This window comes from Dama dama, chromosome 8, assembly GCF_033118175.1.
Source record: "Dama dama isolate Ldn47 chromosome 8, ASM3311817v1, whole genome shotgun sequence".
NCBI classification, from domain to species: Eukaryota; Metazoa; Chordata; class Mammalia; order Artiodactyla; family Cervidae; genus Dama; species Dama dama.
In genome coordinates this window covers 22,195,695-22,214,584 of record NC_083688.1, presented here as the reverse complement: position 1 = coordinate 22,214,584, position 18,890 = coordinate 22,195,695, and the positions used below count along the sequence as shown (strand labels likewise).

At 38.4% G+C, this 18,890-nt stretch overlaps 1 protein-coding gene across 6 annotated transcripts in view; it reads right to left on the bottom strand.

Moving 5' to 3' along the window:
- Positions 1 to 18,890, bottom strand: part of DOCK10 (dedicator of cytokinesis 10) — a 297,309-nt gene that overhangs the window by 123,085 nt on the left and 155,334 nt on the right. For all 6 annotated transcript variants that reach the window (XM_061148622.1, XM_061148625.1, XM_061148619.1 and 3 more), the window contains exon 4: positions 9,055 to 9,137. In XM_061148622.1, the coding sequence (XP_061004605.1) occupies positions 9,055 to 9,137 (83 nt within the window). The remainder of the gene's footprint in view (positions 1 to 9,054; positions 9,138 to 18,890) is intronic.

Sequence of the window (18,890 nt, the reverse complement as noted above, 5' to 3'; positions counted from 1 at the left end):
CAAAGGCAAGTTTTCAAAGGGCTGATTTCAGAGCAATTACTTGAAGTATTTTGTCTGTAGAGGAGGAGACATGAGTGTTCCAGGATTCTTAAAATGATGGCAGGGCAGTAAAGGCACTATTAAGGAAAAATCCCAAATGAAAGATAAAGGGTTGAGTAGGGAAAACTGAAGATATGGCAACAAAGACAACTTTGAACGCGAAAGGTCAATATTTGGCTCCACGGTGGCCCTAAACTATATGCTAGTCCTTCTCTGTCAGTCTCCCTTTGACCTGGACAGTAGTCATTTCTGAATTCTTTATTCTGTCCTCTTTTGTCATGTGACTTTGCCTTTCTTCTCTTTCTCATAAAAGAATAATTTTATAGATATTGATAATTGTGGCTTGCAACAGTGGCCATGTTCTACAGTCCAACTATCATTTCTGCAAAGATACTTATAAAAGTGTAAAGAAAGGAGAGAAGGAACAGCCTTTCAAATTAGTAATGAAATAACAAAGAATTAAGGAAACAAAGTCGGGCTTTCATGAATCTCAAATGTATAAGGCTAAATGCTTGTGAGGGTTTTCCCACAAATCTCTCAGTAGAGAACTGGTAATTGAGATAGCCTTAAAAGGACAGACAAAGTTTCACAAAAGCGCATGATCTTAAAGTGACTTATGCAGTTTAGCTCAAAATGCTGTATCCACAGTTCCACAGGGATTGAACCGGAGTTTCTTGCATCTCTTGCAATAGTAGGCAGGTTCCTTACCACTGTGCCACCTGGGAAGCCCAAAAATAAACTGTAGTAGATCCACACAAAGGAATGTTGCTCAGAAGGAGAAAGGAGTTACCAATACGTGTAACAATGTGGGTAACACTTAAAAACCTCATGCTGAGTCAAAGAAGTTGGAAACACAGAAATACATACAGCATGATTCCAATGTGATGAAGTTTTAGAACTAGTAATACTAATCTGTAGTGAAGAAAATTAGAACAATGGTTGTCTCTGGGGAGAGAGGAAAGTAGGGGTGAGGATTGATTAGGAAGCGGCAGCAATGGGCTCTTTGCAGGTGATGATTATATCCCTTATCTTAGTAGTGTTTTCAGATGCACAGGTATGTACATAATCAAAGCCATCCAATGGTTCACTTACAACTTGTGTCTTTTCTCCTAAAGCTTCCCTCACAATGAGGTACCATTACACGCCAGTCAGGATGGCTGCTATCCAAAAGTCTACAAGCAATAAATGCTGGAGAGGGTGTGGAGAAAAGGGAACCCTCTTACACTGTTGGTGGGAATGCAAACTAGTACAGCCGCTATGGAAAACAGTGTGGAGATTTCTTAAAAAACTGGAATTAGAACTGCCATATGACCCAGCAATCCCACTTCTGGGCATACACACTGAGGAAACCAGATCTGAAAGAGACATGTGCACCCCAATGTTCATCGCAGCACTGTTTATAATAGCCAGGACATGGAAGCAACCTAGATGCCCATCAGCAGATGAATGGATAAGGAAGCTGTGGTACATATACACCATGGAATATTACTCAGCCATTAAAAAGAATTCATTTGAACCAGTCCTAATGAGATGGATGAAGCTGGAGCCCATTATACAGAGTGAAGTAAGCCAGAAAGATAAAGAACATTATAGCATACTGACACATGTATATGGAATTTAGAAAGGTGATAACGATAACCCTATATGCAGAACAGAAAAAGAGACACAGAAATACAGAACAGACTTTTGAACTTTGTGGGAGAATGTGAGGGTGGGATATTTCAAAAGAACAGCATGTATGCTATCTATGGTGAAACAGATCCCCAGCCCAGGTGGGATGCACGAGACAAGTGCTCCGGCCTGGTGCACTGGGAAGACCCAGAGGAATCGGGTGGAGAGGGAGGTGGGAGGGGGGATCGGGATTGGGAATACATGTAAATCCATGGCTGATTCATATCAATGTATGACAAAACCCACTGGAAAAAAAAAAATAAAAATAAAATAAAATAAATAAATAAATAAATAAAAAATAAAAAAAAAGAAAGAAAAAAAAGTAAACTATAAACATACATATCTCTAGCTAATGGTATGCATTCTAAAGTGTTTAGAAAGGCAACATACACTATGTTGATATTTTAAACTCACTTTGAAATGGTCAAAATATAAGATGGACTGATAGATGGCCAGATGGATGGGGATGAACAGATAATGTCATAAAATACATATATAGCAGAGATAGCAAAATGTAAAAGATACATTCCAGATGGTGGGAATATGGGTGTTCATTGTATAAGTTTTCCAAAACTTTTTGTATGTTTGAAAATTTGCATAATAAAATATAGGGGGGATTTTTTTAAAAACTGTTGAAGAAATTATCTCAAGAGTGATAGACATGACATCTCTTGAATTTTTTTTTTCTTGAATTTTTTTAATACGAAGGAAAATTTTAAAAAATTGTACACTATTGATACTCTGTGTGAAACAGATAACTCATGAGGACATATCGTACAGTACAGGAAATTCTACTTAATCCACTGTGGTCATCTGAATGGAAAGGAAGCCCAAGAGGGGAAGGGAACCTATGCATATGTATGAGTCATTCACTTTGCTATAGAGTAGACACTAATACAATACTGTAAAGCAACTATACTCCAATAATAACTAATTAAAAATTATACAAAAATACATGCAACTATTCTCAAAGAAATGCTGAGGATGAATTTCTCAAGTATTTTCCCCTGGTATTTCAAGGACAGATGATTTTGAAAAGAGAGAAAGGGGCTTCCTACAAACATTGAAAACAGGTATGTTTTAAATTTGTAAAGTTTCACAAGTTGGAATGTTACAATACTACAACGTGTGAAGTCTCAAAACTTTCATAAAAACCAAATTTTCTTTAAGCTTTCCTTTTTAGTTCACTTAAGTATTATGATACAAAAAATTATATGATAGATAAGATGAAGTCTCTTTGCTAGAGACAAATGAGGTCTATAGCAAAACTCAGCCACTGCACTAATCCTTAGTGATATGCATGCAGACCGTATTGTTCATTAAAAAATACGTGCAGATCAGTGACTGTGAATTTAGGTCATATCCCAGGTGGGGGATAGGTCAATGGGCATGCTCTTTCACTGTCAGCTTTTCTTAAATCTAAGTTTGCTTGATCAAATTCACTATGAGTTGAGAGTGGTCTTAATTTTTGGAGGCGTTCTTCCTTGTCACTAAATGATCCAGTTACCAGACAGCACTTGTCACATAGAAGACCTGCGATAATGCCAACCAAGTATTAGAAATTAAATCCCCAAGTTGAGAAGGCTCTCCCTCTAAGGAAGGAGAGAGTAGATAATAAAGCAGAAATTAACATGATAATTTCCCTGGATGGAAATGGTTTTGAAGAAAATTAAAGAGAAGAAGGGCTTTCCCAGGTGGCTCAGCTGTAAAGAATCTGCCTGTAAACCAGGAGATGCAAGAGATATGGGTTTGATCCCTGGGCTGGGAAGACTCCCTGGAGGAGGAAATGGCAACTGACTCCAGTACTCTTTCCTGGAGAATCCCCATGGACAGAGGAGCCTGGGGGGCTACAGTCTATGGGGTCTCAAAAGAGTCAGACACCACTTAGCAACTAAACAACATCAACAAAGAGAAAAGGATGATCAAGGTAGAGGTGGTAGAAGCCAGGTTTAGAAAGGGTGGTCACAGATGGCCGTTTCTGTTGAGAAGGAGAAGAAGCCGTGCCTGTGATGATCTGGGGGATCATTCTGGCACAGTGAATGGTGAGCAAAGATCTTGAGGAAGGTTAGGCTTGCAGCATCCAGGAGTGCCCTGCTGGTGGGGTTGGAGGGAGGGAGAGAGGAGGTGGGGTCAGCCTTGTAAGAAAATGCCCTGGAGTGCGCTGGCAGAGCCTTTAGACCATTGCTGAGGCATGTGGGCTACTGAGAACTCTTCTTTCCCATTCCCCTTCCCACTGACCCACAGGGCACAGCATGCCTGTTTTTAAGTAACGATTATCGCTGCTCAGTCTCACATCTGTGGGGCCATTAACCAATGACTGGTCTCTCTTCTGGAGATCATTCAAAGATAAGCCCCTCTGCTGGCTGAAAGTAGAATTCTTCTCCCAGTGGCACTGTGGGCCTTTGGGCTCCAGGTTTAGAGAGCTCAGCAGACCCTCTGGTGTCTGGACCCACAGTAGCTGCCATTTTGGTCAGTCTTCTCTCTCATTTTTACACCCAAATTATGTCCTATGCCCCAAACAAGGAGTGTGGGGATACTTGAGTGGAGTGAGGTTGGCGGCAAATTACTAACTCTCTTAGTGTTCTGGTTTCCTTTATACAACAAGGAAGACAGTTCCTACTCTGTGGGATCATGCAAATTAAATGAGATAACGTAAAAACGGCACCCAGAACATTCCAGCTCACAGTTGACACTCAAGAAGTATTCTTTATTTTTTAAATTTTTTTATTTTTTTCATTTATTTTTATTAGTTGGAGGCTAATTACTTCACAACATTGCAGTGGGTTTTGTCAATGTACGACAAGAAGTATTCTTTTATTAAAAAAATTTTTTTTTGTTCCAAATCAGTCCAGCTAAACCGGCTCTTATTTGCTCTTCTGTCAAGAAATATACTTTATGAATTTTTCTTCCTTATATCTACCCATCTGTGGTAAAACTTCTAAATATGTGGTATTATCCCTGTATTTTACCCCATGGATTAGCAAAATCTGTGGCATCATATTTTTTGTGTGTTTCATAGTTTTTAAATTGAGATATAATTGATAGATGATGTTATACTAGTTTTGGGTGTACAAAGAAATGATTCTATATTTGTATATATTGTGAAATGATGACCAGAGTAAGTCTAGTTAACATCGTCATCATCAGTTCAGTTCAGTTGCTCAGTCGTGTCCGACTCTGCGACCCCATGAATCGCAGCACGCCAGGCCTCCCTGTCCATCACCAACTCCCGGAGTTTACTGAAACTCATGCCCATTGAGTCAGTGATGCCATCCAGCCATCTCATCCTCTGTCGTCCCCTTCTCCTCCTGCCCCCAATCCCTCCCAGCATCAGGGTCTTTCCCAATGAGTCAACTCTTTGCATGAGGTGGCCAAAGTGTTGGAGTTTCATCATACTTAGCTATTAAAAATTTTTTTTTCTTGTGATGAGAACTTTTAAGATCTACTCTCTTGGTGACTTTAGAATATTTCATATGGTATAGTTAACTCTAGACACCAAACTGTACATTCCATTTCCAGGTCTCACTTATTTTATAACTGGAAGTTTGTACCAACTGATTTTCTTCACCCCACCTCTGGCAATCTGTTCTTTGTATCTGTGAGCTTGTCTTCTTTTTATTTTGTTTTAAAATTCCACATAAGTGAGATCCAGTGGCATTGTCTTTCTCTGACTTATTTCACTCAGCATGGCGCCCTTAAGGTCTACACATGTTGTCAAAACTGATAAGTTGCATTCTTTTTATGGCTTAATAGTATTCCATTATGTGTATATGACACATTTTCTTTCTCCAATCATCCATCAGTGGACACTTAAGCTGTTTCTGTGTCTTGGCTAGTGTAAACAATGCTGTAATGAACTTGGGGGGGTGCATGCTTCTTTTGGAATTTGTGTTTTTGTTTTTTTCCAATAAATACCCAGAAGTGGAACTGCTGAATCATATGGTAGTTTTAATTTTAATTCTTTGAGGACTCGCCATACGAGTTTTCATGGTGGCTGTACCAGTTTACGTACTCACCAAGAATGCACAACGGTTCCCTTTTCTCCACATCCTTAGCAGCACTTGCTATCTCTGGGTGGTTTGACTATAGCCATTCTCTCAAGCGTGAGGTGACAATTCATTGTGGTTTGATTTGCATTTCCCTGCTGATTAGTGATACCGACCATCTTGTCATATACTGGTGGGCCATTTGTGTGTCTTCTTTGGGAAAATGTCTAGTCAGATCCTCTGCTCATTTTAAAAATCAGATTATTGTGTTTCTTTCTTTTTTTACCATTGAGTTGTATGAATTATTTGTACATTTTGGATATTAACCTCTTATCAGATATATGACTTGCAAATATTTTCTCCCATTCAGTAGGTTGCTTTCTCATTATTTTGATGATTTCCTTTGCTGTGCAAAAGCTTTCAGTTTGATAGAATCTCACTTGTTTATTTGTCCTTTTGTTGCCTTTGCTTTTCCAGTCAGATAAAAAAAAAAAATGCCAAAACCAAGGTCAAGCAGTTTATCACCTATGTCTTTTCTTTTTACCCCCCACCCCACCCCCCCGCCACCCCAGGAGTTTTACGGTCTCTGGTCTTATACTCAAGTAGTAAATCCATTTTGAGTTAATTTCACCTATGGTGTAAGATAGTAGCCTCATTTCATTCTTTCACTTGTGGCTGTCACTGTTCCCAATGTTTATATCCTTCCCCCATTTATATTCTTGGCTCCTTTGACATCATATGTATTTTTAAATGACATTCTTGTCTCCTAAGGAACACCAATTTCGGTACTGATTTTTATTTCTAATTTGTGAAGGCTTTACTTTTTGTATTCTATCCTTAAATAGAGTCTGTTTCCAATATCTTCCTATGAACAGACACCAAATAAACTGAGGTTCTTAAGAGTTAATAATAACACAATTTTAAATTCAAGGACTAAAAGTGAGGGAGATAATCTGACATCTTTTTTCACTTCTCCATAATTGTAAGTTTTTATTTTATGGCCTCAGCAATCCATAAAAAGAAATGATCAGTTTAAATTGGTAGCAGACATAGGAGAATTCTAATCCAGGAGGTATGAAACTGATTTACTTCTAATAGCCTCAGAGGGCCCAAGTAAATTATGTTTCCACTACTGACCTAAATATCTGTAGTCTAGTGGGGAGTGCCTAGCCTTGTAAAATCATTAAAAAAATACTTTTGCTATTCAATATTGCAATCTTCATTTGTTTAGGGGATATGTGAGGATTATTCTAGAACTTCTGATTTTCATTTTGAATATACATACATAGTTCATTACAGTTTCTTACTTAGTGGCAATCTTCTTTCCCTTCTTGGTATCAACTTTCACATCCTTTAGTTAAAGTGAGAGAAATTCTCAGCAATATTTAAGTGACTTTTGCATTTCTTCTCATGGGATTTCTTCTTGTGCTCTACAAGAATTCCAAGTCAGCAATGACATCTGGACCCTGTCCTGACTGGAGGCGCTTTCTCTATTTTTTAATGGAGGAAGAATATAGTACATGTGAGTTTTTAAATTAACATATATTTTTATGGCATCAGGGATATAAGAAAAGATGAAGTGTTTGGAGATAAAGACACTAAAGTGTTCAGTAGACCTAAGGACAGTAGGAAGGCATTTATGCCAAATGAAAGCTAAACACCTCTGTCTACACTCTCTCCCTTTATAAACTGTCTTCTAAGTGCTTGGACATGGCTTCCAAGTTGCAAACACTTCTCAGAGCTATTTTTAGAAAGAGGAAGACTTGATGGTAAAAAAAATGCTTTGCTTCTCAATGGCAGCTACGTGCGTGACTAATGTCCAGACATTCTGAATGTAATAATTACTCATGAAAGTTTAGGGTGTGATAAGACCATCTCAACATGAAATTACAGTAGGTTATCTATTAGGAGTGATCTGAATCTAAAGGAATGTTCAGAGATTTGGTAAAAACCAAACATTCACTGTTTTGAATAAAGACTTGCTGTTTTAGAGGAACATTGCTTTGCTCTTCCCAGGAACTCAACTCCAAAGAAATGGTCTCCTTCCCTCTTTTTTTTTTTTTTTAATTCTTACTGCTACAATCCCATTTTCCATACAGTAGAGCAGGTCATCTCTTAAAGAGGTAAACTAGATCATGTCACACTCTAGGTTACAATTTCTATAGAATTCTGTTGACATGAGAATAAAACCCAAGCTCATTTCCAGGGCCCACAAGGTCCCTTGCCTGGTTCCAGGGTTTTAATCAACCCTTAGGTCCAGATTCTCTGACTGTCACTCTGATTCCCAGCTCACAGTTTTTGTCCTTGTTATTTCCTCTGGGAACCCTTTTCTGGAGATCACAGTGCTGGTAGCTACTGTTCCTTCAGATCTGAGCTTAAATATCACTTTCCCAGTGCTACTCCATAACTCTACCTTCTTCAAATTTTGCATTTGGAGTTGAATGCAGTACTTCCAAGTATTCCAGTCTGGAAAAGATGTTTCTGCGGGCACGGGAGATCTTAGAAAGTGGTGCCCAAATCTAAACCATGCGCCCATTAAAAAGTTATGTGCAATGTGTATGACCTCAAAGTCTCACTTGAGGAAAGGGTTAGTAAAAAATTAACTTATTTCTGCCTTAAGTTTTATTTTCTGGATAATATGCATCATTTTAGTTTGATGAACCAGTGTGTTGGGAGATTCCAGTTCATCACAGTTTTTTGAATTTAAGCAACTTCAAGCCCATCCAGGATTATTAGATTTAAAAATTTTTGATCCACTCAGTTTACGTATCCAATAAATAATTATTGCATGCTTACTACGTGCCAGGGCTTCCCTGGTAGCTCAGCTGGTAAAGAATGCATCTGCAATGCAGGAGACCCTAGTTTGATTCCTGGGTTAGGAAATTCCCCTGGAGAAGGGAATAGCTACCCACTCCAGTACTCTAGCCTGGAGAATTCCATGGACTATAGTCTGTGGGGTCACAAGAATCGAACACAACTATAGCCTGCTAGGTTCCTCTGTCCATGGTATTTCCCAGGCAAGAATATTGGAGTGGGTTGCCATTTCCTTCTCTAGGGGATCTTCACAACCTAGGGATTGAACCTGGATCTCCTGCTTGGCAGGCAGATTCTTTACCACTGAGCCACTTGGGAAGCCCTAGGCTATACCTAAATGAGTATATTTATCTGTCACCCAATTCTGTGAAGATATAAATAATACTTTGTTCAACAAAATGTTCTCTTGTGACTCTTATTTTTAAATTTTTTAAATATACCTTGGTATTAGACGAATGTACACATATTCATAAACAGTGACAGAACTTAGAGAACATAGTTTATATACGGAAAAATCCAAGGATTACTCGTAAAAGGTTCTTACCGAGGTAACTGTCGAATGTCTCCAGAATACTGTTCATATTTGTAGTTTACTACATACCACTGGGAACTATAAAATTTACAAGCCTGAAAGGAAAAAAATGACAGTTAAAATTTATCATTCAAATATCAGCAGTCCTGTCAAGAAGCAAGGTGAATTCAGTGTTCATAATCTCCGGTTAATGTTAAGGTAGCTATGTGAGTGATTTTAAGGTAGGTAAGAACATGCTCATTAGGATCATTTCATTTTTCAGTGGAAGGGAAATCTAACCCTTCCCAGACTCTTACAGGAGGAACCAGTTAACATATTTACTCTACTTTTCTCCATCAAGGAAAGCCTAATTTAATCATTTGCTGAATCATAACCGGATATGTCACTAACCTCAAGTACTGTCATTTTTTTCAGTTTTTCTTGGCAATCCTTTCTTTAACAGTTCTTCGTAGTGAAAGATGTTATTAGTTAAATGTCATCCTTTCATCATAATTTTAGCCTATTTCCTCTTGTTCTTGCATCAGCAAACCTATCCTTTTCCTCTTTATAACAACCCTGTTGCCAACTTTAGTTTTTCAGCTTTACCTCATTGCCTTCTGAGCCCAGCCTTCTCCCTGATCATTCATTGACTTTTAAATAAATATATGTGAATAAAAGATGACCAAAAACCTTTTAAAACACCGAGTTAACAGTGCAAAAAGAAGCATCTTACAGTGGTTCATAATGGCTGAATTTATGGTATTCACTGATGGCAAATATTCCCCAAACACCATCTATGCACTTGGCACAGTATTGACCGTGGACTGGTAATGGGGATTCCACTAGCTGGTTTTTAAGATTCCCTTCGATTCTAAAATTACATGAATCTGGGAATTAAACAGCAACAGCACACTCATAAGGACACCTGTCCTCTAGCATTAGTGGGAAAACACGAGGAGTCATAAACTTATTGCAATATGAGAGATAAGATCTCTGATTGTCTTTGTAACCGAGAAGGGACAGGCAAGGAGATCTCTTTGTGAGAATCATACAGCAAAGAGAGCACTGGCCCTGTCTCAGCAGGAACAGACGGTGGGAGGGAATGGCCCAGAGATGGGTACAGAAGGGTAGGTGCAGAGCTCCGGCTGTGGGCACCTGGTTCAAGATGAACAGGGAAGGCAGGCAGAAGGGCTAGGAGTCCTCAGCTGCTCTGGATTTCTCTGGCCTCGAACTTTCTCATACCATAGCTTTATTTGTTCAGGGAAATGCCACACACAAATGGGGGCTGAGGGCAAACAATGCATGAGGCTAGGACAAAGATAGGAGGGGGAGAGTGGCGGCAGCAGGACAGGAGAAAAGAAGAGATAAAAACACAAGCGCCATGAGACAGATGGACATGGATAACAGCCACAGGGAATCCAGCGGATGTGTGCTGACTCTGGATGGAGAAGAGGAATGTGAATAAAACTGAATATGTAGCTAATATGCAATTTTTTAACTTGCTAATTTCCGAGCCAATTGTGCAAACCACATGTTTCTGGAAATAAGAGGAAATCTGAGCCCTGATATGTTCTTTGGCTAGAAAGTTCCATCTTCATTCTGGATAAAAATGCCAGGAATTCAGGCAAGGAGCAAAAGACCCACAGCATCCCAATTCATCATTCTTTCCCATCCTCTCTCATTTTCTTTCTTCCCTTTCTCAACACTTTGCTGTGGTTCTCAAATGGTACAAAATGGAAAACAAAAAGGTAAAACTCATCCCTTTCTGGCAGTTCCTTTCAATGGTGTTTTTTTTTTTTTATCCTGGTGCATAGTTTTACCTAATTGTCCTTGAATATTTGAATTGAAATACTATTTTTATTTGAATAGTATGGTATGGTACTGAATGGTATCAGTTCAGTTCAGTCACTCAGTCGTGTCTGACTCTGTGATCCCATGGACTGCAGCGTGACAGGCTTCCCTGTCCATCACCAACTCCCAGAGCTTGCTCAAACTCATGTCCATTGATTCCCTGATGACATCCAACCATCTCATCCTCTGTCATCTCCTTCTCCTCCTGCCTTCAATCCTTCCCTTAATGGTATATTCTAAAGATTTTCTACTTTTGCTTTTCAAATTTTATGACACTTTAAATAAGTAGAATAAAGTCTCATACCCTAATTTATCAACCTGGTCTCTTAGTTCATTAATATGGTTAATAAATGTTTTTGAAACAATACTCTGTACCTAGGAATTTTCTTTGGTGATGCAAATATATCAGTGAAAAGGACGAAAATTCATGACCTCTTAAAACATAAGCCCTTGTGAAAAGCTGGTCAACAGACACAAAAATAAGTAAATTGTATTAACACACCAGGAATGGTAAGTGTAGTGTGAAAAAGAAAGCAGATGAAGGAGGATGGTAGAGCTGGGAGAAGGAGGACAATTTAAATAGAATCACTAGGGTGAGTCTTACAAAGAAGGTGACATTTGAGCAAGGCTTATAGAAGGGCTTCCTTGGTGGCTCAGATGATAAAGAATCAGCTGCAATGTAGGAGACCTGGATTTGATCCCTGGGTCAGGAAGATCCCCTGGAAAAAGGAATGGCTACTCACTCCAGTATTCTTGCTTGGAGAATTCCATGGATAGAGGAGCCTGGCGGGTTATAGTTCATGGGGTCACAAAGAGTCAGACAGGACTAAGCAACTAACTCAAACACTATAAATGGGAATGAGTGAGTCATTCTTAAGTCTATTTCAAATTTTGTGCCATTGCAGAAAAAAATGCTTCAGAGTATTTCTTCACACATTTATTCCTCTCATTTTCCCCAAGTTTGATCCATTTTGGATTATTTTCTTAAGATAGAGTGTTCAAAGAATTTTAAAGATCCTTAATTAAAAAACCTGCCAAACTAATATATACTCTTTATAAGAATATAAAAGAGGATATAGAACTGAACCAAGAACTACAGGGCTTCATTCTTGGGTTGGAACTAGTATTGACTTCCAACAAGATTTTCGTAACTCATTTTATTTATTATGATCTCTGACCTAGCAACTGAACATTCAGGACATTAGACTGGATTAGAAATTTCTGTCTCATAATATGTATCTTCTGCTTCATTGACTACAGTACAGCCTTTGACTGTGTGGATCACAACAAACTGGAAAATTCTTTAAGAGATGGGAATACCAGACCACTTTACCTGCCTCCTGAGAAATCTGTACGCAGGTCAAGAAGTAACAGTTAGAACCAGTCATGGAACAACAGACTGGTTCCAAACTGGGAAAGGAGGATGTCAAGGCTGTATATTGTCACAATGATTATTTAACTTATATGCAGAATACATCATGTGAAATGCCTGGCTGGATGAAGCACCAGCTGGAATCAAGACTGCCAGGAGAAATATCGATAGCCTCAGATATGCAGATGACACCACCCTTATGGCAGAAAGCAAAGAACTAAAGAGCCTCTTGATGAAAGTGAAAGAGGAGAGTGAAAAAGCTGGCTTCAAACTCAACATTCAAAAAACTAAGATCATGGCATACAGTCCCATCACTTCATGGCAAATTGATGGGAAACAATGGAAACAGTGACAGATGATTTTTTTTTGGGCTCCAAAATCACTGCAGATGGTGACTGCAGCCATTAAATTAAAAGATGCTTGCTCCCTGGAAGAAAAGCTATGACCAACCTAGACAGCATATTAAAAAGCAGAGACATTAATTACTTTGCTGACAAGTTCTGGCTAAAAAGCTATGGTTTTTCCAGTAGTCATGTATGGATGTGACAGTTGGACCATAAAGAAGGCTGAGCACTGAAGAATTGATGCTTTTGAACCATGGTGTTGGAGAAGACTCTTGAGAGTCCCTTGGACTTCAAGGAAATAAAACCAGTTCATCCTAAAGGAAATCAGTCCTGAATATTCATTGGAAGGATTGATGCTGAAGCTGAAGCTCCAATACTTTGACCACCTGATATGAAGAGTTGATTCATTAAGAAAGACCCTGATGCTGGGAAAGGTTGAAGGCAGGAGGAGAACGGGATGACAGAGGATGAGATGGTTGGATAGCATCACCAACTCAACGGACACAAGTTTCAGCTCATGTCTGGGAGGTGGTGATACAGGGAGGTCAACTCCTGGAGGTGGTGATGGACAGGGAGGGCTGGCGTGCTGCAAGTCCATGGAGTTGCAGAGTCGGACATGACTGAGCGACTGAACTGACTAGCTGACTGACTTTCTTACATAGGTATAGCCTGGTGAAAACCTCTTCTTTTGTTTTACAGTGGCAAGTGTGTCGGATACTGTACTACTAGGTGCTTTATATACGATCTTAAGAAGCACTACATGAGATTTTGTCACTCCCATCTTACAGACCACAGAGGCAAGGAGAGGCGCAGGCTTCTGCCCAAGATTCCACACATGACAGAAATAGGATTTCAAAGTGGATTTGTCTGACCTAAGAAGTCTATTGAAGTCATTTATGAAGTGTTTGATAACTGCAGACATTTTTTTTTTTCCAAATCACATCTGTACGATCAAGCCAAATGTTTCCTATGGTGTTTCTGTCTCTGTCTTGAAGTCAGACAGACCTGGTTTTGAATTTTGGTATCAATTGGGAGATCTCTTTTTTTTTTTTAAATTTTTAATACAAGATGGTGAATTATCTTTTTAGTTTTTTTTAATTTGTATTAGTTGGAGGCTAATTACTTTACAATATTATAGTGGTTTTTGTCATACATTGACATGAATCAGCCATGGATTTACATGTATTCCCCATCCCGATCCCCCCTCCCACTCAATTAAGTGATTTAGTTTCTCTAATTTTTTAATCTGTCTAAATAATACCACCTTCTTTAGGTTCAGTTACTTTAAAATACCTAACTGAGGGTAAATAATCAATAAATACTTGATTAAAAAAAATCAGTTTTGTCAGTGAGTTTGACTCAATCTATAAATCACATTCACAGTAGTGGAGAATAATGACTTGTTTTTCTTGATTTATTCAAGTATAGTTTTAGAGAGCTATCTAAGCTCTGATAATCACAGTGTTCTGTTTTTATCAAACTCCTGAATTTATTTGTTAGGTTTCTTATATCCGGTAGTGGGTAAATAAAGATTTAGGTTGAATTAGGTTGAATTAGATGACCCTCAGGAATCTTTCAAAATCAGTGATTTCTCCGAGTCTGAGGAAGCCAGTGGATTTTACAAACATATAAATGTTTCTCCTACGTAGTTAGGCATTTTAGAAATGTTACACATAGAAAATTATTCTCTATTCTTTGTTCCAGCCCACATACTCACTCTAAGAAGATCATTAAGAACTATTATAATTATGACAACAACTCCTCTTTGTCCAAAAATGAAACTGAAATGACCTGTTGAAATTCAAAGCCACAGACTATAACTCTGCTTATTACAATGAGGCAATGGTCCTATTTTCTCCTTAAAAATTATTAATACCTAGCCCACAATACTGGTTTCAAAATACCCACTTCTTTTCCCCTTGAAAATGGGGGGGCTGCCACAGTCAGCTTCAAAGATGAAGGCTGGATGTCCAACAAAAGTTTGTTGAGCTGGTTAATTGTTCCAAAGACCAATGCCCTGGTTCACATTTTATTCATTTATTACATTTGCTTGTTTAGCCTTTATCTTGCCATCTCTGCCTATTATTTTTTTAGACACACAAAAATTTGAGTAGGGTCAACTTGGTCAAAGGCTCTTAAACCATTAGGATAGTATTTCCTAAACTGTGTTGTGTCCATGGGGGGTTACTAATTAAAATGCAGGTTCCTGGGCCCTATAGGGGATTCACTGAATCAGAATCTCTAGAGGGGGCCTTGAAATCCATCAGTCCACTGGAGTGACAATATGACTATGTCCTTAACATGTTGTCTGCCTAGGAACTGAAAGCATTAGGGTCCCAGCTTCATGGAGGGAATTCTAGTAACTGAGATGATGCTCCAGGGTTATTCAAGTAGGCATGGCCTTTTATAAGAGCAGGGAGCATACCAGCTCCAGCATGGTGCCTTTACTGATAGGAGACATTCAATACATATTTTTAATGAATGAATCTTCCATGTTCTTTTTTCCTTTAGAAACAACTAAATAGGACACCTTAAAAGTTCTGACTATCTAAATACTTTAGAAAAGATTGGACAACTATAAAGGGTATCCTAAAGCACTATAAACAAAACATTTCATTTTTCTCCCTTTTCTTTCCATTTTTAGAAAGTTATCCATTGCCAACATCTGTTGGATCATTGAAAAAGCATCAGTTCAGTTCAGTTCAGTTGCTCAGTCGTGTCCTACTCTTTGCGACCCCATGAATCGCAGCACGCCAGGCCTCCCTGTCCATCACAAACTCCTGGAGTTTACTCAAACTCATGCCCATCGAGTCGGTGATGCCATCCAGCCATCTCATCCTCTGTCATCCCCTTCTCCTCCTGCCTCCAATCCCTCCCAGCATCAGGGTCTTTTCCAATGAGTCAACACTTCTCATGAGGTGGCCAAAGTATTGGATTTTCAGCTTCAGCATCAGTCCTTCCAATGAACACCCAGGACTTATCTCCTTCAGGATGGACTGGTTGGATCTCCTTGCAGTCCAAGGGACTCTCAAGAGTCTTCTCCAATACCATAGTTCAAAAGCATGGGAGTTCCAGAAAAACATCTACTTCTGCTTTATTGACTACGCCAAAGCCTTTGACTGTGTGGATCACAACAAACTATGGAAACTTCTTAAAGAGATGGGAATATCAGACTAACTGACCAGCATCCTGAGAAAACTGTATGCAGGTCAAGAAGCAACAGTTAGAACTGGACATGGAACAACAGACTGGTTCCAAATCGGGAAAGGAGTACGTCAACGCTGAATATTGTCACCCTGCTTATTTAACTTATATGCAGAGTTCATCATGCGAAATGCCAGGCTAGATGAAGTACAAGCTGGAAACAAGATTGCTGGGAGAAATTTCAATAACCTCAGATATGCAGATGTTACCATCCTTATGGCAGAAAATGAAGAACTAAAGAGCCTCTTGATGAAAGTGAAAGAGGAGAGTGAAAAAGTTGGCTTAAAACTCAACATTCAGAAGACTAAGACCATGGCATCCAGTCCCATCACTTCATGGCAAATAGATGGGGAAATAATGGAAACAGTGAGAGACTATTTTTTTGGGCTCCAAAATCACTGCAGATGGTGACTGCACCTACGAATTTAAAAGACACTTACTCCTTGGAAGAAAATGTATAACCAACCTAGACAGCATATTAAAAAGCAGAGACATTACTTTGCCAACAAAGGTCTGTCTAGTCAAAGCTATGGTTTTTCCAGTAGTCACGTATGGATGTGAGAGTTGGACTATAAAGAAAGCTGATTGCCAAAGAACTGTGGTGTTGGAGAACACTCTTGAGAGTCCCTTGGACTGCAAGGAGATCCAACCAGTCAATCCTAAAGGAAATCAGTCCTGAATATTCATTGGAAGGACTGATGCTGAAGCTGAAACTCTGATACTTTGCTACCTGATGCAATGAACTGACTCATTGGAAAAGACCCTGATGCTGGGAATGATTGAAGGCTGGAGGAGAAGGGGATGACAGAGGATGAGATGGCTGGATGGCATCACCGATTCAGTGGACATGAGTTTGAGTAAGCTCCGGGAATTGGTGATGGACAGGGAAGCCTGTCATGCTGCAGTCCATGGGGTCGCAAAGAGTCAGACATGACTGAGCGACTGAACTGAACTCAACTTAGAAAAATCATCAGAATCAATTCAAATCATGTTACCTACCTCAAACAGCAATTTGAGTTTGGCAATGTAATCTGTCCAGCTCTTAAAAAGGCTGATTATTAGATTCTGACTACAGAGTAATAAGCAGGCAATAGATGGCTTTTTAGATTCAAAATTATTTTTCTTCCTGGCTAGAAAGGCTTACTTAATTACATGACTCCTGCCTTGCCAGGATGGTTTATGCGACCACAAAAGGTGTTCTCTTTGGCCCTTATTTACCACTGGGATGAATCTGTATGTGTAAAATGATGGTGGTAATTTTCATATTAATGCCATTCTTTATAACATTTAGAAATAATTATGATGATTTTGTAAATGTTAAAAAATGCAGCATCATGAAGTTAAGTGAATTCAGGTGAATTATGTATTGAAAGAGTGGCTGGATAATTTATTGTCCACATTGAGGCACTTCAAAACAAAAAGAAATGCTGTTGGCCAGGCCAACAGATAGAACATGAAACTTCTTGCAAATCAGGATATTGGTCACCCAATAAACACATCAGTATTTTAGAAAAAAGGAAAAGGCATTCTTTTATCACATTATATATTCCTTTAAAATTAAATCATTAATTTCTGCACTATAAAAATAAGGTGAACTGCTAATGATCTTTTAAAACTTATACTACACTCTAGAGAGAGAAATGGAAATGAGTATGGAGAAAATAAATGTGACTATAGCTCTGACTCAGTTTCAGAAGTCATGATGGAATCTTATTTAATAGGTTTTTGAGTCTGGTTTTTTAAAAATATTATTTGATATTAGATAATGTTGCTATGTATATAAATATGCTTATACAGTGTAAAACAGAATGTCATAGCAAAGGCCAACCATAAGTGAAAATAATTTTTGAACTATTTTGTTTGAATTATAGAGTAGCCTAAATTGCTGTCTTGGTTGATTCTAAACTGAAAGTGAATCAAGGTACTGGCTTGTCTTTTCAAAATGTGCTACATTAAGGCAACTGAACATACTTTAAAATTAGACTTTCATAAGTCATATTTGTGCCTAATCTGGGGGAATACACTTTAATTTTCTAACTAGCAATCCCAAGTATTTTGTCAGGACCTAACAAATGGATGGTACTAAAAACAACAACAACAACAAACAAATGAGAAACCTTTGATAAAATTATGATTTAATCATTCTTTTCACATAATTCAAAAATTATATTGTAATTCAATGCAATTGAAATTTTAGGTTCAAACTTATGAGCAATCTTTTTTTTTTTTATGTTCCAGGGTCTCTGACTTATATTTCTGTCTTTATTCACTTACCACCAAACATAGGATGACTCTTATTGTGAAGAAGAGGAAGTCAATTTAGAATTGGAACCATTTTGCATACTTGGTGGAGAAGAAAATGGCAACCCACTCCAGTTTTCTTGCCTGGAGAATTCCATGGAAGAGCCTGGTGGGCTACAGTCCATGGGGTCACAAAGAGTCGGACATGACTAATGACTAACACTTGCATATTTGGAAAAAAGACTACTATTCTAGGGAATTGAACAACTAGGAAATACATTTCTTCAGGGTGGTTAATGTAAAACACAAAAAATTTTGATGTCATTGTTTTCAAATAGCATTTTCCATATACATTCTATACTAATGCCACTAAAGAGTAGATTAATTTGAATTTACCCTAATCAACATTTGTATGTTTATCTCTCTGTGTGTGTGTATGTGTGTGCACTCAGTCTGACTCTTTGCAACACCATGGATTATAGCCTGCCAGGCTTCTCTGTCCATGGGATTTTCCAGGCAAGAATACTGGAGAGGGTTGCCATTTCCTTCTCCAGGGGATCTTCCTGACCCAGGGATTGAACCCTCATCTCCTTCATTGGCAGGCAGATTCTTTATCACTGAGCTTTACTATCATGTATTTAGTGTAAAAGAAAAAAGAAAAAATTGGATGATCTATTTAATCCTGACCATGACAGAAAAAAATCATTATATAAACTAGGTCTATATACAGGTTAACAAATTTTGATATCATTTTCCATTAAATTCTTAAAGTTGCAAAATAAATATGGCTGTACTTATAAAAATACTTATAAAAGTACATACAATATAAAATTCCCTTAACCTCCAGCAAGACCTTC